Raw genomic sequence first — 26,557 nt, 5'->3', positions numbered from 1 at the left:
TGAAGGTGCCTGGCTCGGGTCCCCAGCGTTGAAGCCAGAGGTATTTATTTAAAGTGACAGAGGGCATGCCTGGGCTTGGCAAGGATTGGACGTGATGGGCCATTCCCGCAGCCGGAAAGCCGGAGAGGTTAGACAGCGGGAGCGCCCGCCCGCACAGCAATCACCGCGTTTCTAGACCCGCCCAGCGGTTTTCCCGGGCGCTTGGGCACCCTGAGCCGCGACCCTGAGCCGCGGCCCTGCGCCCCGCCCGCCTCGGGCCATCACCCCGCCACCCTCGCCACCCCCTCAGCTCGCACGCCGGCAGGGGGCGCCCGCGCGCGGCTAAAAGGCGCGGCCGGCGGCCGGCGGCCTCAGTGCGGAGCGCGGCGGCCGCAGCGTGGGCAGGGAGCGAGCGGCGCGGGGCCTGGGCGCGCGGGCGCGGCGCAGAGCGCTCCGACGCACACCGACGGCGAGGACCCGACAGCGGCCCCTCTGCGCTCCCAGGCTCCAGCCCAGTGCCCACCCGGCAGCCGCCCGGCCCAGCCCGCCGCGCACGCCGGGCTCCCGATGGCGTCCGAGGTCGGGGCGTCCCCGCGGGCTCGGCTCCCGCTGCCCTGGGCGGCGCTGCTGCTCCTGGCCGCGCTGCTGCCAGTCGTCTCCTCGGCGAGGGCTCCAGGTATGCGCAGTCCCGGCCTCGGCCGCCCGGCTCTCCGCGCCTCCTCACCGCTTCCCTGTCCGCCTTCCGTGCGCCGCTCACCCGCCTGTCGCTCGGGGGACCGCCGGCCTGCTCTGTACTGGCTGCATGTCCTGTCACTAACCTGTGCGTCCTCATCGCTCGCGGGTCGGGGCGGCTGGGGACGCGGGTCCGGGCGTTCGGAGCCTCGCGCGCTGGAGGCGGGCCCGGGGACACGGTTGGCGGCAGGGGACCTCTGCGCAAAGCGGTTTCATCTTTGCCGTCGAACGCCTGGAGTCGGGAGACTCAGCAGTCTAACATTCCGGGAACATTCCGGCAAAGAAAAGAAGGGGGGAAAAAAGAAAAGGAAGGCGACCTCTCGGCGCTGCGGTGGGGGGAGGGGTGACGCTTTCCTTTGCCCAGAATTTCCCCGTGGGCACCTTCTTTCCTCCAGTTCACGTGCCCCGAGGCAGGGATGCCTGGTGAAGGACGGCACTCGGGAGACCAGAGGGAGGCAGAGAGGCAGGACTGTTCTAGAAGGGCACGGGGAAAGCTGAGGGCCGCTGCGGGGCGGTCGGGTACCTCGGTGCCCAAGGAGAAGCCGCGCTCTTACTTTGCATCTCGGTGGGAAGTTTGGAGCTGGGAAGGGGACATCTGTCTTGAGAGGAGGGAGAGGGGAGAGGGAGGGTCAGTTCGGGAGAAGCTCACCATTCCCCGAAGGATGAGGCTGGAGACGGGGTGGATGATTTCTTTGGGGTCCGAAATGTGAGCAACGCTTTTCAGAAAATGCAAGCGCGCTGTTTTCAGATTTCTTGTACGTTTCCCGCAGAGCGAGACAAATTTTTCATCCCTAAGCCGTTGGTGGCCCTTGTTTCCACCTCCTGTGCAGGCATTTTCACACTTGACACTGCGTGGCTTTTATTTATGTCATCGGTTTGTAGGAATCCAAGAAGTCGACATTTTTGTTGATACTGCTCACTCGCAGCTGGCTTATAAAAATTCAGATGCGATTCTAAGGAGGGCTACTTGCTTTATGATGCTATTTAGTGTCTCGATTGCCCTCCTACTACAAGGGAAAGGGGAAAAGTTGGGGGTCACATTGCCTTCTGAGTCTTTTTGGTGGGTGCATCATGCATAACGCTTGTCTCAGGATTATGCCAAGCGCTGGGATGCTAAATGCCACTTTTTCATAAAACGAGGGTCCAGCTGTAGGTTGTTTTCGTCTCTGTTAGCTACTTCTAGGAAAGCATTCACTGAATATTTGTATAGTACTTATCAAGAATAAAACTATTTTAAAGACTTTCAACTTCCCCACCGACAACCCGTGGCTTTTCTTTTTTTTCTAAATTAAAATTCTCTGAATTTGAAAGAGTTTTTGTATCAAAAACAGACTGAAAGTGGAACCAGTGCCACACTGGCATTTTACAGCCTTGAACCTGTTAGGTTCCACTGCCACCTGCCCGATGGGTTTACATTTGAGTGGGTCTGAAGTCTGGGTGGCTTGTGATCGCTCCCGGAATCCTGCTGTCTTCTGCGTGCTGCTCCTTGGCTCGCCTTCTGCTCTGTAAATCACTGAGCTGTGGAATGTGGGAGCTGGAACGCTTGCTGGCACTTCTCTCTACTGTGTTGACGTGGGATTTGCAATAAAATGATGACCAGACTAGAAGCAGACAAAGGAGGACAAACACATTTTGAAATGCATTTCTACTGCATTTAAATGATAGAAGGAAAGGAAGCGACGTCACCTGCAGAGAGCTCCATGTGCTGGGGAAGAAATCAGGGGGCACGTAATTTATTCATCTGCTTCTCTGGAAGGCTTCCTGCCTGTCTTGCTGTAACAGCTACAGTCACTGCTCCAGACTTGTACTCTGGTACTTACAGCAGGGCTGTGGACCCACTGCTTCCTCTCTCACTGAATGAATGCGTGGGCTTAGCAAGCTGCTCGGGTCAGGCCCTCTCCTATCCCTCAGACCTTTGGTATCAGAATCCCTGTCATGAAATCACCCAGAGCCACCTTCCTAGTGGCTGATCCATCAGAGCTCAGAGGAGCTTTCCTTAAAACAGAGGTGATTTGCAGGGCAGGCTGAAGATCGAAATAAACCCTTCAACTTGGTGGTCAATTAAAATGTCAAACAAAATAAGCAAGTGATGCATGCTCCCCCCCCATCCCTACAATAAAATACTACGCAACAGTTAAAATTGTGACTGCACTTGCAAGTCTGATAAGATACGTTTTTCTAAAAACACGTGAGGACACACATACTCTCATACATTTATAATGGTTATCTTAGGATGGTTTTGGGTGATTTAAAAGCTTTTTTCTTTAAAGCTTGAGGAACCTTTCAGGGAATCTGCAAGGTCAAAGCGATTTTCAAAGTAATACTAAGATACTATTTGCCTTTTTCACAGTGTTGACGTCTGTAGTGAGGGTACAAAAGGTTAGTGAGAAAACGTCAACTGCGGGCGCTGTAGTGTGACTCTTAGCATTGGTGCCGTCGTGAGCTGGTAGCCACTGCATTTTTCAGGCTTTTGAAGTTAAGAAAGGATATGCCAGTTTCAATGAAGAATGCCCTTGGTGCAACGGTAAAAATTATTAATTAACCAAATCTCTACCCTTGTATGCATGTCTTTTTAATATTCCGTGTGAGGAAAAGGGAAAGGCACGTAAAGCACTTCTGCTGAGTGCCCGAGTTCATCAGGAATCCTGCAGAAAAGCAGTTGTGTGATAGTTTGAGTTGTGAGCTGAATTAGCTGCTTTTTTTTCATGGAACGCCACCTTTACCGGAAAGAATGGCTGCAGACAGACCAGTTATTTTGACTTGAGTATTTGGCAGACATCTCAAAAAATGAACAAAGGCGGTCTGCCACTTCTGGTAAAATAACTGCTAGTGTCTTGCCAGTGAGAAAATTGAGCTCTCAAGTGAAAATTAGAATTTTGCCATGTCACCTCCAACGTCCTAAGCTTGAAAGCTTCCCAATACTTAGAAACTTTTCTAACAAGATAGGTGGTGGTATAAAAGAATGTGGTTTTGAAATACCGTGTTGTAAAATGTGTCAACATTTAGATGCTCTGCATAAGCAAGTGAACTGGTAAATCCAAGTGACCGATGCACAGTGTTACAAAATCTTGCCTGGCTAAAAGGTCCATCAAAGTGCAAAATAGCCCAGTGGATTTTTAATGTAACAAAATGTGAAAAATTCTTTTTATGGTTTCAGATTGTACATTGCAACTAACCTTTAAGAAACTGCTACTTGATGAGTTTTGGTGTAGTATCAAAGATTTTCCAAAATTATCTGTAAGGCTATTAAAATACCTTTCCCATATCTGTATGAGGTCAGATTGTCTTCAGGTACTTCAGCCAAAACAACATACTGCAATAGGTTGAAGGCATAATTGGATAGGAGATCCCGCTGCCTTCTATGAAAGAGATTTGCCAAAATGCCAAAAAATGCCATTCTTCTCATTTTCTTTGTGTTTTGGAAAACAGTTATTTTTCATAAAATACAGTTTGTTGTGTCAGTTTGTAATGGTTTACTATTGCTATTTTAACATGAATTAATAAGTACGTAGTTTAACCTCTTCCTAGATTTAATTTCTGGTCAGTAGATATGGATAGATAAAATCCACAAAAACATAAACTCTGTGAGATCCTCATTAATTTAAGAGTAGATAGGAATCTGAGAAAAGGAAGTTTGATAACCACTGCCGTATAGAAAGGATGTAGGTTCAACATCAAGGCGCCTGGGTTTGAGTCTCAGCACTGCCATTCACCTGCTGTGTGGCTTCGGGCCAGTTAGTCAATCCCCACTGGACCAAGCAAATGGAAAGATTCCTTCCACCTCTAGAAGCCCTCACAGATTTTCCTGTGACCCAACCTACATGTAGCTCTGTAGGGTTCCCCTCCTATTTCTGTCCTCTTTGAGAGGAGGGGGTGAATACACCCTTTCCTTTTATCTTGTACATTGGAGCCCCTCCGCCCCCAGATGAAAGAACTGTTTTATTTGTCAACTGAGCACACAATTCATTAGTAGGAATTAGAGGTTGTAATAGAATTGCAGAGTGATAATTTATGTCCTTGGAAAGTTATCACTGGTCAGTTCCAGAGCATCATCTTACCAAGACCATTCATAGCTCTATTTAAGACACAAAGGCCTGTTCCCTGAAAACCGGCCCTGTTGCGGGTGAGGGGTGGAGGGGTGTATTAGTTTCCTGTTGCTGTTATAACAAATGACCACAAACTTAGTGGCTTAAAATAACACAAATGTATTATCTTATAGTTCTGGAGGTTAGAAGTCTGCAATGGGTCTCACTGGCCTAACATCAAAGGTTTTGTTCCTCCTGGGGCTCTAGGGAGAATCCGGTTCTCGACTTTTTCAGCTTCTAGAGGTGCCCGTGATCCTCACCTGGTGACCTCTCCAGCAATGGCATCATTGCACTTCCACCCATGCCTCACCTTCTCTGACTCTGACATTCCTTCTCCCTCTTTCACTTAGAAGCCCCCTTGTGATTACATCGGACCACCTCCCATCTCTGGATCGTTAACTGAATCACATGTGCAAAGTCTATTTTGCTGTGTGAGATCACACATTCACAGGTTCTGGGGTTAGGACATGCACATCTTTGGGAGCCATTATTTTGCTACTGCAAGGGGTGAAGGTGTGGGTAAAGGGAGCCTAGATGCAAGCCTTTCAGGAAAGGCCCCATCATGATTTGCTGATTAAGGAGCAGAGAGCGCTCTTCATTGGTCCCTATGGAATTTAGGAATTTCTTGAGTTCTAATAAAACTTCTATTCAGAAGCTTTTATTTCAGTTAGAAAATATGGACGTGAGTATTTACATGTATAAAGATAAAGGAGAGAAAAGAATATATATGTATGTGTATTCACGTGTTTAACCATAGAATATTTATGTTAGGATACATCTGACTCAATTGAAACCTTGGCTGCCTTTGGGGAGAACTGGGTAGCTAAGGGCAGGGAATGGATATTATTTCATTATTTTAAATAATTTTTTAAAATATTTATTTATTTATTTGGTTGCACTGGGTCTTAGATGCGTCAGGCGGGCTCCTTAGTTGCAGCATGCGAACTCTTAGTTGCGGCACGCACTTGGGATCTAGTTCCCTGACCAGGGATGGAACTTGGGCCCCCTGCATTGGGAGCGCAGAGTCTTAACCACTGTGCCACCAGGGTAGTCCCTGTTGCATTATTTTAGTAGACATATTTTAGAGCATTTGGAATCAGGGAGATATTGGTTAAACACATGGCGAACATCCTTTTTCCCTAAGACATTATCCTTGTCTTAGTTACAAAGAAGACGAATTTAATTTAATTTGGGGGAATTGTGTCATTAGTATCATCTTATCAAGGAAAATTCTCCAGTATGGATCAGATGATTAAAATTTAGAAATTTTGAATAAGGAATTTTTGTGCCCCTGAGTATTAGGTGATGCCACGTAGAAGATACGGAAGACACAATTTTCTCCCAGTTCCTTCCTTTTTCGGCTCCTGGCCCGGCAGGCGACAGCACTTGCGGTCCACGGCCCTTAGAGGGCGCTCGGGGCCTTCCCGCCGCGTTGCCCAGTTGCCGCCGCCCACTGGCTCCTCGCGTTCCAGCCCCCGTCGCCGGGGCTTTACAGAGACAAGAAACTTAGGACACACGTTCATTTACCTGCTTTGGTTTTCCCTTAGTGTTTGCCTTTTTTTTTTTTTTTTTCAATTTTGCTACTCATTGGCGTTTCCTTCAGATATTAAGCTGGGAAGGACAAATCACTCACTGAGCGTGGACATGCCTGCAAGTTAGCAATTTTCAGTTGCTCATTGGTGAGAAAGAATTTGAAGCCTAAACCTAAAGCTGGGGTCCGCGGCGCTTTAGCTGCTGGGGTACCCCTGTTATATCTGCAGGTTCTGGCCAAAGCTGCAGCAGCTGGAGGATGGGTGAGCACCAGGGACCCTGAGGGGAGGTACCTGCCTCCTGGGCACTGGAAGTCACTTTTGAGTGAGTTCTGGTGAAACTGTCTCTCTCAGTATCTTCCCTCCATGCTCACTGAATTCATTTTGTAACCAGAGAGAGTAATGCAAATCCTAAGACAGGTTTAGAAGTGCATGGAAATAACTGGGGAGCTGCTCATTCTTCTCCTGTGGCCTCCTGTATGTGGAGGCCATGATAAAATTATAACATCATCATAATCCTTCAAGTACAGTCTAATTAATCCTATGTTCATCTTTATGAGTTCTTAGGTGTGCACTGACTTTCTTTTTAATATGAACTGGCAGTTAAAGGTGCCGCAGTTTACCATTTCCCTGTATGTCGTTTCATTTAATTTTCACCGCAGCCTTGTGAAGTTGGTAACATCCTCATCTTACCCCGAGGGGACTGGATTCAAGAAAGGTTAACTGGTTTTCCCAGAGTCGGACATCTAGTTAAGTGGTTGTCCTGGGATTTGGACTCCAGTCTTCTGGATTGAGATCCCATGTTCTTCCTACAGACGCCCCGGCTCCCGCTGGCTTGGACGTTTCCTGTGTTCCCCTTGGTCTCTTCGTTAGGCCGGTACAACCGTTTCCGATTTGCTCTGGATGCCCTTCCAAATCTGTGCTTTGGTCACATTGCTGTTGAGAAATGATCCTGTCATACACGGAAGCATGTTAAACTCTGGGAGGGCTTAACTTCAGATGGGGTTTTAGTGAACCCTATTCCCTGTTACGAAATCGATTGGGCATTTGGATATAAGCAAGATCCTTACTGTGGCAAGTGCCCTTTACTTAGTGGGCCCTGGAGGCCAGTGCTCTGTGTCTAGTTTGTTACATGAACCCTTCAACCTTTAACACAGGGGTTCTCTGTGGATGTTGGATCCGTATGATGGAATTCATAACCCTGAACCGCTGGCCTTGGATTTTCACCAGAAGGCTCCCAGAATTCAAGTTTGATTACAGCAGAGGGTTAAATCAAGGAACAATGCTGAGAAACAGGAGCAGCTCATCTGTGGGGTTGACAGACCTCCACCCGGTGAGACTGTACTACTAAGGGCGTGAAAGTGTTTCAGACTTCTCAGACGAGATGTGTCATTTAAATGCTGGGATTTGTCTTTTAGGAATTATTCTCTGGTGTCACATCTCTTCATTCACTCCAGTAGTCCTGACCCAGCCGCTCATTTGCACTGTGACCTTAGGCAGGTCATGACTCTTCAGGCCTCAGTTTTCTCATCTGCAAAATTACGGGATTGGACTAGAGATCTGGAGAAGGGCCCCTTCCAGCTCTCACTTTGTGGGAGTTTCCATTGGAAGGTGTCCATTCATTCATTCATTCATTCAGCAAGCACAGGAATGCCAAGTCCAGTAAACACAGTCCGTCTATGACAGCACAGGCGTGGGGAGGGGAGGGTACAGACAGTGTGATGCGTGTTAGGACTGGAAGGTCCAGGACAGCTGTATTGTGTCGTCGCAGGCAGATGGTTGGCCGAGGCCAGCAGACACGGATCGGGGATGCACCTGTGTTGCTCTTGCGAGAAGGGTGGACGGTGGGTCCCTGCACCCTAGTGCTGTGGCTGGAACCACTTAGCATTGCAGTAAACAATCCGAGCAGGTGTGCAGCCACGGCTCCTGATTTTAGACGACACCACATTTGTCTGCATCTCCCACTGAAAGTCACCCGCAGCTGGACCACCCAGCGTGGGGCAGGGCCAAAGAGGCGGGAGACCTGCTTGGTCACATGTGGCCTCCTGGGAGCTCAGAGGAACAACCCGAGCCAGGCCAGGCCAGGTGAGGGCGGCCCCAGCCAGGCGGGCCCTGCTGGCTGGGATCTGAAGAACCAGACCTGTTGGCACCGATGGGTACTTTGGGTCGACAGAGGGGAAAGCTGCCGGCACCATCTCACGAGGGCAGCGCCACCTCATCCTCACAGTGTTTTATAAAACAAAATCCTCTACAGCGAAGGCTCAGGCTCTCCGGGCTAGCGATGGCCCAGCTGTGTGGTCGTCACACTGATGCTTCCACGTAGAAAGTGGAGAGCGTGGGTGAACCTGTCACACGGAGGCCAGGGGGGCTTACTGTACTTATTGTAGGTCAGTGTAAAGACAGCTTTACAGGAGCATTGCCCCAGGCAGAAGGGTCAGGACTTCGGACGACATTATGTGTGTAAAAGGTCATTTGTTTTAATGGTTTTTAAAAGTTTTTATTTTCAGAGAGTTGTAGATTCCCTTGCATCACCCAGTTTCTCCCGAAGGTCACATCTTGCATGACCGCAGTGCACTGCCCTGGTCCGGGAGCTGACACCGGTGCAAGTCATCAACTTTATTCAGAGCTCACCAGTTTCATGTGCTTTTGTGTGTGTGTTTCTGTGTAATTTCATCACACGTGTGTATAGATTGTGCAAGCACCACGGTCAAGATACAGAACATTCCATTAGAAGGACCCCTCCTGCTCTTCTTTTATAGCCATGCCCACCTCCCTTCTTCCCCTCCTCCTTGGCAACCACTAATCTGTGCTCCATCTTTGTAATGTTGTCATTCCAAGAATGTCATATCAGGGACTTCCCTGGTGGTCCAGTGGTTAAGACTCTGAGCTTCCACTGCAGGGGGCAAGGGGGCTCCAATCCCTGGTCAGGGAGCTAGGGCCAAAAAAAAAAAAAAAAGTCATGTCATGTCAATGGAATTGTGTAGATAACCTTTTGAGGTTGGTAAAAGCCTATTTTTTTTTTTTTTTTTTTTTTTGCTGTACGCGGGCCTCTCACTGCTGTGGCCTCTCCCGTTGCGGAGCACAGGCTCCGGACACACAGGCTCCGCGGCCATGGCTCGCGGGCCCAGCCGCTCCGCGGCATGTGGGATCTTCCGGGATCGGGGCACGAACCCGTGTCCCCTGCATCGGCAGGCGGACTCTCAACCACTGCGCCACCAGGGAAGCCGGTAAAAGCCTATTTTTAAAAAGTATATATTTTTGCCCGTTCTGCGTGAGATCACTACAGTTAGTTTGCAAGTATTTTGTGTGTACTGAGATATTATGGTGAGTAATTTGGCATGGCAGGGAAGTACTACGCCCACCCTGGTCCAAGCCACCTTACCTGGATTATTGCGATAAACTTCTCTCTGGTCCCCCTGCTCCTGCCCTCTTCCCCTACAGTCTTGTTTCTAAAACAGCATCCCAGTGATTCTCATGATGCATGAAGTCACAGAGCCTCCTACCTCTCTCAGATAAAAACCGAAGTCCTAGCAAGTTTCAAGGCTACACATGATCGTCTTCCTCACCAGGCCTTCCCTCACTATCAGCTTCAGCCCCTGGGCCTCCTTGCTGCTTCCCTAATGTGCTAGGCACCTTCCAGCCCCAGTGCCTTTGCACTTGCTGTTCCCGTGGCCTGAACAACTTTCCATAAACATGTATGGGATATCCCTCACCGTCTTCAGGTTCTTTATGCGGTATCATCATCTTGTGAGGCCTCACCTGACCACTCCCCACCATTTAACAGTATAATCTTACCCTTACCCCACAGCACTTCTTATCCCAGTTTTATTTTTCTGCACAACCTCTATCACTACCTGAGAGTGTGCGTATTTCACGTGTGTGGTGGTAGTTGCCTGTCTTTCTCCTCTGGAACAGAAGCTCCGTCTTGTCAGTTTTGTTCACTGAATTCTCCCCATTGCCTGGAACGCTGCCTGAAAATAGTGGGTACTTAGTAAATATTCACTGAATGATTGGATATGCTTTCTTTGGTATTAATGACATATGATATACATTCAGTCTCTTTATGTGTGTTGACCTGAGGCCAGCAGGATATGTGTGGTTGGTGGGCGTGGGGCAGGCCCTTTCATCCCTCTCACTCACCTGTGGAGTCAGCACACAAATTTTGAGGAGTGTTGGCTTGTGTTGGAAGTCCCGTCTGCAGCGGGAGTGAAGAATTTTATTTACACGGTATTCTTGTTTCCTAGGGCTGCCCTAACAAAGGGCCACGAACTGGGTGGCCCTTTAAACAACAGAAATTTATTCTCTCGTCGCTCTGGAGGCTAGAAATCTGAAATCTGCAGGGCAAGGTCATACTCTTTCTGAAGGCTCTAGGGAAGAATCCTTCCTTTCTTAGCTTCTGGTGGTTTCCAGAATCATTGGTGCTTCTTGGTTTGTAGATGTGTCACTCCAATCTCTGTCTCCATTGGCATGTGGCATTCTCCCTGTGTGTCATCTTGTAAGGATATTGGTCACACTGGATTAAGGCCAACCCTAGTCAAGCATGATCTCATCCTAATTTGATTACATCTGCAAAAACCCTGTTCCTAAATCCCGTTCACAGGTACTGGGCATTAGGGCTCAACATTTCTTTCTGGAGGATGCAATTCAACCCACAGCATATGGTATGCCTTCATACCAACACAGTTCCTTTACAGTAGGTGAAAGAATTCACACAACTCCCGGCACTGGGCCGTAGTTGAGAAGTGGGCAGATATGAGTCACTGTGTTGTATTGTGTGGTGAACTGTCAGCCCAGAGCTCCAAACACCTACGCACATTCAGTGAGCCTAATTCATAGATCCAGCCTGGCTAAAGCCTTCGTTCATAAAGTAAGTAATTAAATAGTCAAGTCAGGTCTTCTACGGGCAAGTAACTCTGTTAGGCTCTAAGGTACAGGCTACAGCACAGGCTACAAAGACTTTATAAAGAGGTTGGGATGGATGCAACAATAAATAATGGCATCAGGTGTGATCAGTGTAGCAATACAGGGTCATCTAGAACTTTCTAATCAACTTCCACCTGCCAGATAGAGTGTTAAGTTCTGAATGTTTTTACACTGACGCACATAGAATCATAAGATCAGCAAGAGAAATCACCAGATTTGTCCGAGGACTTGGCCTGGCGGGTGCACTTTGAAGTTGACACAATCTACGTTTTTCTCCTATTTAGTAACAATTGGGATGTGTTGCTGTCTTTCTTTGATCTAGGCTGTATTCTCTAGTGGAGTCTTCTAGGTGGTGTGGTGTGGCAGCCTTGCTCTCCCAGGGTGTCTGAGTCCCTGACATTCTTTGTGTTATGGAAAGCCACCATGTTCTCTTGCTGCTGTAATGCCTCCCTGGCCCTGCTGTTTATAATACTATTTTCTACCCTACCCAACAATTTCTTTCTATTATGTTCTGATAGACTGGGAGGATTGAAGCATCTTCTTACGTTGACTAACTCTCAGAATCCACATACATACCTACAGATATCCAAGCAAACCATAGTCAAAGGGAAGAGAAAAGAGGGGCAGAGAATACTAAGCTCCTTGACTTTCCTGAGACCTGGGCCGATCTTACTTTACGGTTGTCATGACGACATTTTGACTGCAACACCCAGGGAGAGAGAGGTCTGGGAGATGAGGCACAGGCTACTGTCTGAGTAGATTGTGTGTCTCTTGTAGAACATGAGGGGTGTCTGCAATGAGTTCCATAGGGTCTGATGATGCTCTGAAGTTGCAGTGAGCTTTCCTTGCAGGGAGCAATTCAGGAACATTCTGAGGGTTAGAGGGTAGGCTGGGTTAGAGCCTTAAGAGATTAAATGTCCTATTAGAATTCAAGTTGTGGAAAGCAGTGGCCAGGGCTCCACTCATGGGAGAAACCTCTAGCAAAGGCTGTCCTTGAATTCCACTGATGCCATACTTTGTTCTCCGATCCTCCTAGCCTGAAGAGGACCTTCTTTTTTTTTTTTTTTTTTTTTAATTTGCTATTTTATTTATATTTTTCACTCTAATATGTGTCTGGCACAAAATAGGAATTTAGACATTTTTTGAATCAATAAAATTAACAATTAATAAAAGGTATGACACTTTTAAAAAAGTAAGGTATTGAAATGTAAGTTATCCAAGTATAAAAAGTGTTCAAAGGCCCTGTGTATGCATTATCTGTATGTGTGTCTACATACTCATAATTTATTTTTCAAATGCCTTTTTAGGTATTACTCATTAAAAAAAAAATACCCAAACAAGTAGCTGAAAATATTGCCTTTAAAATATCTCAAAACAAAATAAGTGTGGAAAAAATTTCCCTATAGGGGAAAAAAAAAACACCAAAACCTGAGTGCTCCATTTATTTAATGTAAAATTATTGCTGAAAAGCAGCTGTCTAGCATCATTCCCCAGCCCCATCTGATCTAGGTGGAAATTTTTCACTAGTTCTAGCTGATGCGTAAATGTCAATGGTTCTTATTATCATTTTGAGTGGAATGTATTTAACCATTCTTTCCTTCCACAAACATTTGTTTAAAATCCACTATGTGATACCTAGTATATTAAATAAGATTACAATAAGATTATAAGCAATATAGAAATATATAATTTGTCTTATGAAATATATCCCAGTGCCTCCAGTTAATAACTGCAAATGTACTACAATATTGTATCAATTTCTTATGATCAGTATGAGAAAACTGTAAATGTAAACCATTGCATTCAATAGTATACAATATACAGTTCTTGTGATAAATACAGACATCTTAGTAGAATCTGTAAGTGACAATATTTTATCTCAGGTGATGGTTTTCTGGTTTGAATTCAATGGATACCTTATATGTTAAACAATCATGATAAGTGGCCAGAAACTAATATGACTGAAAGACTCTGAACATAGAAGTAACACTTTTTCAATATAGCTATTAGGAAAACACTCTGGAGATTATGCATTTATGTGTATGAGTTTTTCTCATCAAAATTTTCTAAAATTTCATTATGAAAATTTTCAAACATGCTGAAAAATGAATGAATTTTATAGTACACCTATACCCATATTTACATATACCCACTATTAATATTTTACTATATTTGCTTTATTATTTAGCCTTCCATCTACGTATACTTCAATCCTTCCTTTTATTTTTTTTTTATTTTTATTTTTTAATTTAATTTAATTTTATTTTTTTGCTTTATAACAAATTGAATCAGTTATACATATACATATGTTTCCATATCCCCTCCCTTTTTGCGTCTCCCTCCCACCCTCCCTATCCCACCCCTCCAGGCGGTCACAAAGTACCGAGCTGATCTCCCTGTGCTATGCGGCTGCTTCCCACTAGCTATCTACCTCACGTTTGGTAGTGTATATATGTCCATGCCGCTCTTTCACTTTGTCACAGCTTACCCTTCCCCCTCCCCATATCCTCAAGTCCATTCTCTAGTAGGTCTGTGTCTTTATTCCTGTCTTACCCCTATGTTCTTCATGACATTTTTTTTTCTTAAATTCCATATATATGTGTTAGCATACAGTATTTGTCTTTCTCTTTCTGACTTACTTCGCTCTGTATGACAGACTCTAGGTCTATCCACCTCATTACAAATAGCTCAATTTCATTTCTTTTTATGGCTGAGTAATATTCCATTGTATATATGTGCCACATCTTCTTTATCCATTCATCCGATGATGGACACTTAGGTTGTTTCCATCTCCGGGCTATTGTAAATAGGGCTGCTATGAACATTTTGGTACATGTCTCTTTTTGAATTATGGTTTTCTCAGGGTATATGCCCAGTAGTGGGATTGCTGGGTCATATGGTAGTTCTATTTGTAGTTTTTTAAGGAACCTCCATACCGTTCTCCATAGCGGCTGTACCAATTCACATTCCCACCAGCAGTGCAAGAGTGTTCCCTTTTTTCCACACCCTCTCCAGCATTTATTGTTTCTAGATTTTTTGATGATGGCCATTCTGACTGGTGTGAGATGATATCTCATTGTAGTTTTGATTTGCATTTCTCTAATGAGTAAAGATGTTGAGCATCCTTTCATGTGTTTGTTGGCAGTCTGTATATCTTCTGTGGAGAAATGTCTATTTAGGTCTTCTGCCCATTTTTGGATTGGGTTGTTTGTTTTTTTGTTATTGAGCTGCATGAGCTGCTTATAAATTTTGGAGATTAATCCTTTGTCAGTTGCTTCATTTGCAAATATTTTCTCCCATTCTGAGGGTTGTCTTTTGGTCTTGTTTATGGTTTCCTTTGCTGTGCAAAAGCTTTTAAGTTTCATTAGGTCCCATGTGCTTATTTTTGTCTTTATTTCCATTTCTCTAGGAGGTGGGTCAAAAAGGGTCTTGCTGTGATTTATGTCATAGAGTGTTCTGCCTATGTTTTCCTCTAAGAGTTTGATAGTGTCTGGCCTTACATTTAGGTCTTTAATCCATTTTGAGCTTATTTTTGTGTATGGTGTTAGGGAGTGATCTAATCTCATACTTTTACATGTCCCTATCCAGTTTTCCCAGCACCACTTATTGAAGAGACTGTCCTTTCTCCACTGTACATTCCTGCCTCCTTTATCAAAGATAAGGTGACCATATGTCCGCGGGTTTAACTCTGGGCTTTCTATCCTGTTCCATTGATCTATCTTTCTGTTTTTGTGCCAGTACCATACTGTCTTGATTACTGTAGCTTTGTAGTATAGTCTGAAGTCAGGGAGCCTGATTCCTCCAGCTCCATTTTTCGTTCTCAAGATTGCTTTGGCTATTTGGGGTCTTTTGTGTTTCCATACAAATTGTGAAATTTTTTGTTCTAGTTCTGTGAAAAATGCCAGTGGTAGTTTGATAGGGATTGCATTGAATCTGTAGATTGCTTTGGGTAGTAGAGTCATTTTCACAATGTTGATTCTTCCAATCCAAGAACATGGTACATCTCTCCATCTATTTGTATCATCTTTAATTTCTTTCATCAGTGTCTTATAATTTTCTGCATACAGGTCTTTTGTCTCCTTAGGTAGGTTTATTCCTAGATATTTTATTCTTTTTGTTGCAATGGTAAATGGGAGTGTTTCCTTGATTTCACTTTCAGATTTTTCATCATCAGTATATAGGATGAAGAGGACCTTCTGAGCCCTGATAATGTTTATGGTTAGTAGCCCTCAGCTGATATTTAATGTCGGATGCCCTTGCTCTTCCTTTTGGATGCCAGTATAGTGCTTCCCTCAGGAGACTGAAGACCTTTGCCTTTCTTATATATCTGTGGTTACCTCACTTGTATCCCTGGGCAGTGCCTTGCCTAATAACCCCGCATCACCCAGTTGAGTAACACATTCATAGATGTTTACCCTTGAAGGTGGGGGAAACCTATTGGAACTTGGGTAGAACCATATAGTCATGGAAAGCACTGAAGACCATTTTAGACGCACAGTTGATAGGCAGATTGAAGAGGGGAGATTGGATCAGATTACCCGACTCTCAACTCTCAAGATTTAAAAATTCTAATAAGTATATTATGTAAGTGTATTTCCTGAGATTGAGGGAAATGAGGACCCAAAGCCCACTCCTGCTGTGTGAGGGGGGGGCGCTGGCCAAGAGCCCAGGTACTGGGAATCCTGCCGGGTCATTTTCTATTGGGCTGTAATTGGTGACATTGGTCCTTCTGTATCTCACATTTATTGAGTGCTTTATGATTTTCTTTCACATTTTATTCTCACAAAAATCCTTGGAGGGTAGCTATAGAAAAGGAACGAATTAAGTTCGATATTTGCAGAGTGAAACATCGGTGGCATATTTGCTTGGTTGGGGGGCTTTGAATGGGAGTGGACATGTCCTAATAACAAGTGGAGAAAAAATGAGCTCTTCTGAGCCTTGACTTGACTTGACACTGACAGACCTTCCCTTCTTCCTGAAAATCTCTCCACTCCTGTCTTCCATGATGCAATTTGAATCCTGGTTCTCCTCTTTATCACTAATGTTTCAGATTTAAAGCATTTTGGTCCCAGTCATCCTTTAGACACCAGTGTTCTTTGGGTTTCATTGGAGATGCTAAGTAGGCAGTTGGATGCGCTGGTGCTCAGAGGAATAGCCAGAGCTAGAGTTGTGAATTCGGGAGCCGTCAGCACATGGATGGTGTTTGCAGTCCTGGGACTGGATGTGCTAACTTAGTGAAGGGTACGCAGAGAAGAGGGGGGTCCAGAGCGGGGCTTGGAAGCACTTGCACGTTTTGAGTTCTGGCAAAGAGGGAGGAGCTGCTGAAGGAGACAAGTGATGGGGAAGGGAAACCAGGGAGTGTGGGGTCCTGGGAGGCGGGAGACTGTGTCTCCGGGAGGACAGGAGAGGTCCTTCCACGAGCAGCATGATTCAGCTGTCGCTGGAAGCAGCGTAAGTGAAGGAGCGAGAAGGCGGATTTGGCAGCATGACATCTTCCTGACACTTACAAGAGCTCATTCATGTGTCCCAGGGAATTCAGCTTCCACTAATGACTTTCAGTTTTATACCTTTGGTTCTGATTTCTCTCCAGGCCTACATTTATTCCTTGTAGTTATAGTGACAGCTGAGAGGCAACCAGATACAGTAGGAAGAGCATATGGTCTATGATTTCAGATAGGCCTGAGTCTAGTAAGTGACCACGATCACTTACTAGCTGTGTGCCCCTGGAGAGTCACTCAGCTCTCTAAGACTCAGTTTCCTCATTTATGCAAATGAGGATACTGTTTGGGTCAGCAGATGGAAGCTTTTATATATAGAATGGATAAACAACAAGGTCCTACTGTGGAGCACAGGGAAGTATATGTTCAGTATCCTGTGGTAAACCATCATGGAAAGGAATATATAAAAAAGGAATGTATACACATGTATAACTGAGTCACTTTGCTGTACAGCAGAAATGAACACAACATTGTAAATCAACTGTGCTTTAATAAAAACAAAATATTGAATAAAAATGAGGACACCAAAGCACAGTTCACTGGGTTATTACAGAGATTCAACAGCTAGTGGTTATGATCATGCAAACTCTTTTTAACCACCTCTGGATCCCCAGTGCGTAGCCCAGAATCTGACACATAGTAGGTGCTCAGTAAATATCTGTTGCAGGAGTAAATGAAATGGCTGGCACTGAGTAGGTACACAACAAATGTTCATTTCCTTCCTTCTCTTTTGCTTCTCTATTTTTTCCTTTTCACAAACGGTCCCACTGCAAAACTTAAAACTTTTTGCTCATTGGACGTGTTGTGCATTTTTTCATCTTCATCGATAGATGATTTGCCTCTGCCCAGTTGTAACCAGTAAGTGATTATCTGAAATATTTAAAAATTTTAAATATGAAAACATATTTCAGAAAGTGATTATCCCTAGCAATCTGGGTTGTCACTGGGTCCGTGTGGGGTTGGCTTCTGGTCATGTCTGCCTCCTTTACTCTGTTTCATACCTTTCTCTCCACAACATTTGCTTGGCCTCTCTTCTAAGGGTATTTTTTGGGGAGCTCTCTGAGTAAGATGAGCGGTGATTATAGCGACAGTAATGCCCAAGTGTCTAACATAGTTAGACAATGACTTTCACATTTTGGGACAAGGAATGAATTTTCAGGGAGTTGTTTTTGGCTGGCATGTCAAGCAGTTTGTAGTAGGCTGAGTTTAAGCTGCACCAGCTATTTCTCAGCTGCGAATTGAATTTGAAGAATGTGCAAAAGATCCCACAAAAGCCTGGAAAATACTGGTTTCTTGTAGGGTCTCTGATGCCAGTCAACAGCAGGAAGGAGTCCTATATTCCCTTCTCATATCTAGGCATTTTCTTTTTAGGGTCCCTTGTTTTCTTATTGTCATAGATAAATATGTCTATGGAATTCCTCCAATTACATTTCCCTAAACCATTCTGGGAAGCTGATGGTTTAGATGGGGAAAAATTCTTGCTTTTGTCTCTGGAATAGTAGCTTTTGCTTACATTGGTTCCTGAATAAAATGGCCAAGGGCTTTAAAACCTTAACTCCAAATGTTCAAATTCTGCCAGCTCTGCTGGTTAAGTTCACCCTTTCTGGCTGCATCATGATCTGGGTAGAAGTACTTACTCAAGTCCATGGCATACTGACAAATAAATCATTGACATTGTCAAAATTAAATTCCTCAGTGTGTGTGAAAAAAAAAATAGACACATAAATGTATAAAATCACAAAAAAATTAAATTCCTGTAGTGGATCCCTTAGAAACAACAAACAGAAAGAAATTAAAGGTAAAGCAGTTCTCATTTAGAAATCAAGAGAAAAAGTGATTTGTTTTTATGGATCCAGAAATGATGATATCAGGCAGCCATGGATTGGGCTGCTGATAACACGATATCTGGTGAGCAGTGGCTCAACAGGGGAGGGAATTGTTTATCTTACTCACCAATAAACTCGGGAGCAGAGAGGTTCTCAGGGACCTAGGATCTTTTCGTATTTCCACTCTGCCACCCCAGGCCAGGTCATCATTCTCAGACTTGTTACTTGATTGATGTTCCAAGATGGCTGCTGCATCTCCAGGTATCACATTGGCATCCCGGGGAGGGGGGAAATGGAGGAAGATACAAAAGGCAAAAGCATAGGACAGCAGATCCTGACCCTTTGATAATGCTTTCCTGGACGTGGCAGCGGGAACTTTCTCATATGTCATTGGCTAGAATTGACCACATGACTACCCTTAGCTAGAGGGGAAGCTGAGGCGTTAGGAATATTCAGTATCTCAGCCTCTACTATAGAAGAAGGTAAGGGAGGAAGAAGAAGCTAGGCATGGCTCTTGGGTACCCAACCCACAGCGTCTATACAGCAGTTTCTGAATTCAATGCAAACTGCTAAACTGTTCTTAATTAGTTGGGAAACTTGGCTTGAATGAGACTAATAAAAATTCAACTTAAAACGTCTCAGAAAACATCCTGAGGGAAAAGGCAGATTCATTTTAAGAGTCTCCTTTGGGCTTGAGAATTTGATTTTGGCTTCGCCGCTTGCTGTTTGTTTTGAAACAGAATTCTTTGCTGCTTCATTTTTGGGTCAGTTTTTGTGTTTTTCTGCTTTGTAGATCTTTCCCAAGGTGCTGGGGGTCAGGAGAGAAGAAAGAAAGCAGATAATGAAGGGGATTAAAATGAGGTTAAACTATATTAGCAAGTATTCTGGCTTCCACTCTTCACCCCAGTATTCCCCCCAGTACAAACAAACAACCTAGAATCTAGAACATTCTAAGCAAACTTTGTCCATCGGGAGCTGTTAACCCTTGAGGTGATGCGAGTGTTGGAACGATGGCGTTGTTTACCAGCATCAAGGGACCGTGGCTGCGTTGAGGGTGAAAGTGGCCTTGGCTGGGAAGTTGGGGGCCATCTCCTGTGGAGAAGGGGACAAAGGAGAGAGTGCTGCCCATGTGGCACTGGGCTCTTCCCTTGGGAAGTCCCCATGTGCCCACAGGAGTGCCTGGTGGCCTCAGGCGTGACCAGCTTGTGTGCAGCCCCCAAGGGGAGTAGTTTCCCGAAGCCAAGTGTGGGGATCAGCTCAGCCCATGACACGAGGCTGCCTGAAGCTGGCACAGGGTGGAGGAGGCTTGCACAGAGCTGGATGCGGGAGCAGTGGTGCTGCCAGCAAGAGAGGGTGGAAATGGACTCAGACAAACTCTACTTAAAGACTAGCCAGTGGCTCGAATTTTGAGATTTGGATGGCTTCACCATTTGGCTTCTTTGAGCTAATGGAGAAAAAACGTGATTCACAGTTGTATTCAGTGACCATCCAGCACCCTTATAAGCACAGTGGCATGTACGCATATGAATTTGGCCTTTTCCTCTGAATAGAATGATGCTTTGTTGTTATCAAAATACTGGAAAATGCCCAAGGGGCCGGGGACCTTGCAGGGAATTCAGGTTTAGCAGAGGCTGCTGGCGTGGTGAGCAGGAGTGCAGTTGCACCCAGGGCTGGCCCCTCTGGGACTGATGCTCCAGCCACACACAAGAGCTGCCCGGGCCGTTCCCGGGCCATTTGGAATCTTCTAGCTTCTCTACTCATACACCCTTACCAGGTAAATACGACGGGACATATTTGCCATATTTGGGGGCATGGGGTAGAATGTAGAATCCAGTAAGTCACCATTAACCTGGAGAAATTGACTGGGTTTTGAGGGATGTGAACCAGGGGTAAAGTCCAGAGAGCCCTGGCTACCCTTGATCTCACGAGGGACCCGGAACATCTGCTTGCCTCGGTGTTTCTCTCTGCGTGAGGCCGGCATTGTGTGGATCCCCATGGTGGGGTCAGAGGTTCTGTCTGCAAAGCTCTTTCAGCTCCCTGGAGTGTTTTTTACGTTTGAAGACCCCAAAGATCTAGAGTTTGGTTTCATTTTTTATTCAGTTATACCTAAAGAACCATGCCAACCGTGGGGAACACTTGGATTGAACCCCATGCGTAGCGTGAAATGTCAGAAGAGGAGCCAGGCCATTATTTTCATACTCTGTCTACCCAGCCCCAGATTTCCAGGTGGAAAACTCAATCAGCCACCTGTAAATTTTACTAGCATCAGTTTTACTTCGCACAGTAGCAAAACACCACCTACTTCCCCCCTCCCCTTTTTTTGGAAGGGAAGGGTCATAACTATTTGGCAAATAGAATTCCAACATCCATTTGAAAAATTATTTAAAAAGCAGTCATTTCAGTGTTTCGCCCACATGTTGCCAACCATCTGGTTGTTTCTGCATTTCTGGATAGTCCTGTGCTGTCTGGTATCTTATGGATAATTGTTGAAATTTTCCAGCTTTCCTCGGAATCATAGTCAGATCTGTAGATCACATTGCTTCCTCCCCCAAGCTACACTGCAATTTCAGTATGTCCTAACCTTTTTTGGCGTATCGATTGGATTTTTGGTAAAACATTTGTGGTTACACTGAGATCTGTGTTTTCTTCATTTCAGAGTCTGGGAAGTATTTGGCGGTTTTCAGTGGAAAGTCAAACTTGAATTTCAGACAAAGCAGCAGTAGAGGGACTTGCACAAACCTGAAGGTTTTTTTGCATTGAAGAGCAGTCCTTGGTATAAAGAAATAATTTTAGCATTCTTGGGTTTTAAGGAACCAGTTTCTTTCCAAAGCTTTTAACAGTCCTTTGGGGGTTTTCTCCGTAACCAAGGTTGTCCTCTCCTGCTTCTCAGCCTCCACTGCCAGACCGGGTGGGCTACAGGGCACCCTCCGCTAAGAATGGCAGCCATCCCTGGCTGGTATTTGCCTTAATTTCTTTGGGTGTGTCTGCACTGGCAGCCTTTTGTGACCAAATGTACTGGCTGCTGGGGTAGCTTCAAAAAAGTTATTTTTGACTTCCATAGAAGACTTTGATTAATAGCCTCTTAATCCATTAGCTTCTGACTGCAAGTGGCGAAAACCCAGCTTGAACTAATTTAAATTCCAGAATTCATGGCTTGTGGAGCCATACATTGGGAAGGGCATGACAATCCTGCTTAGGGATGCCCAGACTCTTTCTCTCCATCTCTGGTCTCTTCGCCGTGTAACAGCAGGAACTGGTCACCCACAATGCCAACCGAAAGCAAAGGCAGTGCTCAGGGTCCAGCTCCAATGAGAACAATTCCTGTGAAGTTTTTGGGGTTGGCTGGGCCACAGGACCAGAGGTCTGTTACCAGGGAACTGGGGGAGGCTTCGCTGGGTAGAGAAAAATAATATGTGTCCTTCACACAGCACATTTTTGGTTCCCTGCCTTGCAGAGATTTTAGGGTCTTATTAGGACTCTTTAGGAATGTAGGGAGCTGAGAGACTTTGGATTCCATTAATTTTAGTCCAGGGAATCCTGAAGAATCGACACCAATTCCAGTGAAAGATGGCAGAGATTGCAGTTCTGAGAGAACCCTGACCCCCTCTGGGCATTTGAATGAATCTCTTCTGGCTGAGGCTAAACAGGATAAGACGTAAGGGAATAAAGCAATTTGGACTTCAAATCTTACTATTTTATTTAAGCTGTGAGGCTGAGAAGCCTTCACTTTTGGACTTTACCTTTTCCCTGGGACTTTTGTAATAGGAGAGACAAATTGAAACGGGGACTTTTTTATGTTGCTAGTATTATATTTTCGGAGTATCTTTATTTTGTCATTTCATCTCATTGCTGAAATCCCGTGGGCTATTTTGGACACCATGAGGTGGGCAAAATTTGGGATTGAAATAGGAAAGGCCAGAAGTGGATTTTCAGGCTAGAGGTCAACTTGGCTTTGGACTTGATTAAAGAATGAGCCTTCCTCATTTCAGAGCTTTTTGGGCACCCGGCGGGTGGGGGGGGCAGTCCCCACCTACGACCTCAGGAAGATACATGGTGGGACAGTGATTAGTACTGGGGGAAGCTCTGAAGGGGGGGCAAGTGGTCCTGACCCTCGCTCTGAAGAGGCAGCCACACTTGACCTCAGGTTGAGGTCATGCCCAGTGGGGTGAGGGAACAAGCTTCTGGGGATGCTCCGGGACTTCCTTTGTCCTCTCCTGATGTTTGCTTTGGCCTCTGTCCTCATCCTGTGCTCCCTCGCCTCCTTGAGGCGTGCTGATTGGAGGGGTGAGTGGTGAGAGCCCAGTCTCCATTGGTCTACTTTCTCTACTTGGTGGCATTCACGAATTAGAAGAGACAGGCACACAGGTGTCCTCTTGGAGTAGGAAGGCTGCATTCGGCTCCAATCCTGCTTACCCATGGGGAGCGCTGGGTGGAGGCCCAGGCCTGTTGCTCTCACCCAGCCTGTGAGGCAGTGGTCCTGAGCTGGTCTGCTCTGCAGGCTCAGCTGTGTCCACCCAGAACTGGAGACCGGAGCGGGGACGGGAGCGGGGACAGGAGGCACGATGGAGGTCACACATTAGATCCACCTTCTCCAGTGCAGCCTCCTCAGTAATAAACCTGATAGTTGGATTTCTGACTCCTTTATCTACTTTCTCAAATTGGTTGAGCTCAGATGTTCATAAGGACCGCTTTTGTCCCTTACCCTTCAAATCCCGGAAGAGCTCCTTCACCCATTTCGTCAGGTGAGATAAAATTGTATGTGATTTGTTATTTATCAGCTCAGGAGAAACATATAGGCCCTTTTTCATCGTTGTCCATCACTGCTATTTAACGTCAATCTATACATTGTGTAGTACAATATGACCATGAGTTTTGAGATACAAATCTATTTTTTAGATTTAATTTTCAAGTCAAATCAAACTATCGTTTGAGTCATTTCCCTCAGTAAGTATGCAGTAGAAAACTCAAAGAAGAAATGCTTATTTTTCTTGTAATGACTGCATCAGTTATTGTCTCAGAAAATATTGGGTTCTACCAATTAACATTCTATCGGTGGATTTTCCTACCTCAGCTGGGGGGCAGCCTCCTTGTCTAGATGATTCTGTGAGAGGTTGCTCTGGCCAGTGCAGTCACAGGAATGAAAGGATTTGAGCTTGTTTGTCAGCAGCTGTTCTGTTTCTAGATGGTAGGTGGACCGTAAATCCAGCTCAAAGTATTCATTCATTCCTCTGATATTCGTTGAACTCTGTGTGCCGACGCTTTGGTGTAGCGGATTTGACTAAAGTCAGTCAACTTGGAAAGCTGTGATGGAGCAGGTACAGAGGAAGCTTGCAGGCAGGTTAATGGTGGTCTCACAACTTCTCCCTCACGTCTGCCATCCATCTCCCTTCCCTTCTCTTTTTGCCTGTCTGGAGAATGTAATGAAGTAACTGGAGGATATTTTTTAAAAGTAGAACAAAACAAAACAAAGAAACACAACACTTTGGATCCAGAAAGATGCAGCTACTATTCTGAATCACAGTCTTAAGCAGGATTTCCCCATGGATTGTGTCATTTTGGGGGATCACTTTTATCCTTGATTCATTGTATGAATGGATTCTGAACTCTCCTTCTCTTAATCTGAGAAGTAGCCCTTGATAGAGCTCCCTTTCTAGGAACGTATTTATTTTCGGCTGTTGCAGATAGGTGTGTACCCTTAAGGATGGGTGGTGAGTCTGAACCAAGAGTTTCATTTTCAACACGTTCAGTTTGGAACTCACGTGGGCCTATCAAATAGGCAGTAGGGACTCTCTGTCCGGCATGATTAGGGCAGAGCTGGGCATGTGGAAGTCATTGACTGTACGAGTAGTTGAAGCCTAGGTAGCACCTCACACTCCCCTCCCTAGACTTATCCTGAGATGGGTCCTCCTTACTTCCTTGGAGCCTAGGCAAGTTTTTTTTTTCACAGCTTTTGGGTCTCTTGGGAGAGAGAGGGAATTCTGGAGGGGGGAAATGAGTCCTTGAACAGATCTGTACCTCAAGCCTTCAGGGGCTGGGTTAGTGCTGGTTCTTCTCCAGACTTTAGCATGCACCTTGACCTGGCGCTCTTACTGATGGACCCAGACTCCCACGCGAGTCTCAGCATTCACACAGGACATTGGGAAGTTGTCAGGATCAGCAACTAAAAGGCTTCTTCTGGAGTTAAGGTAGAGGTCACCAGCTGGCTGCCAGTGGACTGAGTCTGGCCAGCTGGTGTGTGTGTGTGTGTGTGTGTGTGTGTGTGTGTGTGTGTTCATATAGTGTTTCTTAAAACTTAAGTGAATTAGTATAAAATTGGGAGACTTCACACAAAAATCAGGATTTCTAGCTTCTTAGAAAAAAATCCCCATAATATTGGACAATCCGGATCCTGAATTGCTTTTGGTCAGCAGGTGCCAGAAAGTAAATTGTGCCTTTGGTCAGCGTGTACATTCCTTAATATGTCTTTGCTTATTTGCTTCATCTTCCTGTCCTTGGAGGTGTTTGGGTTGGGGACCCTTGGTTGACCTCATTAGTCTAAACCATCCTAACGTCTTTCTCTTCAATCCATTAGCCATTTAAGTGAGTACTGAGTGTGTGGTCAGTATCCAATGCCCAGAGAGGTGCCAGAGTGGGGAGATGGGGAAGGGAGAGGTGAGGGACTGAGCCCTGTCCACTATGATAAATGAGCCCTGTAGAGGTTGGGCAGACCAGGCCGGCCGTGGGACCCAGCTCTGGACCCTGCCTTCCCGAGGGCTTTCGTCAGCCCTGGAGAATCCCTTGAGGCCACTCTGAGGACTCTCTGAGGACCGACATTGCGGAGCCCTTGGAATCTTGAAATCCATCCTTGAACAGATGTGGATCCATACGTGGACCCTTCAACCAAATTGGCCTGCTAGGGCCCTCTTGAATGAGACCTGGAGTTTGGAGCTTAGACCAAAGTAAGAACTCTGGGTGCTGACTGTCCCTACTTTTCATTCTCAGACGGACAAGTAGAGGTCTCATGGGAGCCATGGCACGGAGATGTCTAGCTTGGAAATTACCAGGTATCTGAAATATCATCAAAATACCATTTTGCCACTCAGTACCTGGTAAAACATTCTTGAATCTGGATGAGGTTTACTGGTATGAACTGTGGGATGACTCTGTCATGGTGTGAAATTGCTCGAGTCATAGCAGACTCTGCTGGCTGCTGCTTCTGTCTCGAGCACCTTACCATCTGTCTCCATCAAAGACAGCCTCGAATGGGGGGTGATGGGGAAAGACACGGACAGGAAATTCTTTTTGTTTCCTCTGAAATCCCTTAGGATTGAGCTTGAGCTCACGTCCTCATTTTGCCTTCTGTGGAGATGAAAAAACAGCTTGTCACAGCCCTAACCTGTCACACACACTCTGTGAGGTGCCCTCCCAACATCCCCTGTATTGGGTCATGTGATTCCTGTTCTCTTGACTTTGGGTTTGTCCTTCTCTTTGGAGAAGCGGTTCAGGGCATACATGGCTTTAAAGAGTAAACCCCTGTATCATCTTCATCAGATGAGAATACTGAAAACTATTACAAGAGGGTTCTATGCTTCATTTATCTAGCAGACAGGAGGGTCTGTTCTAAGTTTCTAAGAACACTTAAAAATAAATAAGGAGCCAGTGTATGTCATGTATCAACTTTATGCTACCAGAATGCTGATCTGGAACCCAGAATGCTGTTTGCAGACCCTGAAACCAATTTCACGCTCCTTATGTCTCTACTTCACATTTAAGGAATGAAGTCATGAGACCTACAAAACGATGATCAGGAATAGAACAAACTGCCATGTTTCTAGCCCCAAGAATAAGTCTTCGGTCAAGTAATCCAAGTTCACACACATTGATCTGTACCTGCCTAGAATGGTTCTTCCTTAGATAGAGGCTGGTTTGATGAATACTCTCAGAGCTCAGGCACTTGTGGGGGGTAGGCCTGGAATGACCACAAATTTCCTTTCATGTAGCCCTCC

The 26,557-nt window shown here is 45.5% G+C and overlaps 1 protein-coding gene across 3 annotated transcripts in view; it reads left to right on the top strand.

The window, feature by feature from the left end:
• Nucleotides 1-365: 365 nt before the first annotated feature.
• Nucleotides 366-26,557, top strand: part of FNDC1 (fibronectin type III domain containing 1) — a 102,260-nt gene continuing 76,068 nt past the window's right edge. For all 3 annotated transcript variants that reach the window (XM_082634318.1, XM_082634317.1, XM_082634316.1), the window contains exon 1: nucleotides 366-655. In XM_082634318.1, the coding sequence (XP_082490444.1) occupies nucleotides 547-655 (109 nt within the window). In that variant the 5' untranslated portion in view covers nucleotides 366-546. The remainder of the gene's footprint in view (nucleotides 656-26,557) is intronic.

The sequence above is a fragment of the Mesoplodon mirus genome (assembly GCF_964341445.2).
Source record: "Mesoplodon mirus genome assembly, chromosome: 10".
NCBI lineage: Eukaryota > Metazoa > Chordata > Mammalia > Artiodactyla > Ziphiidae > Mesoplodon > Mesoplodon mirus.
Note: the sequence above shows the minus strand (reverse complement) of the source record. Positions and strands in the feature narration are given on the sequence as shown.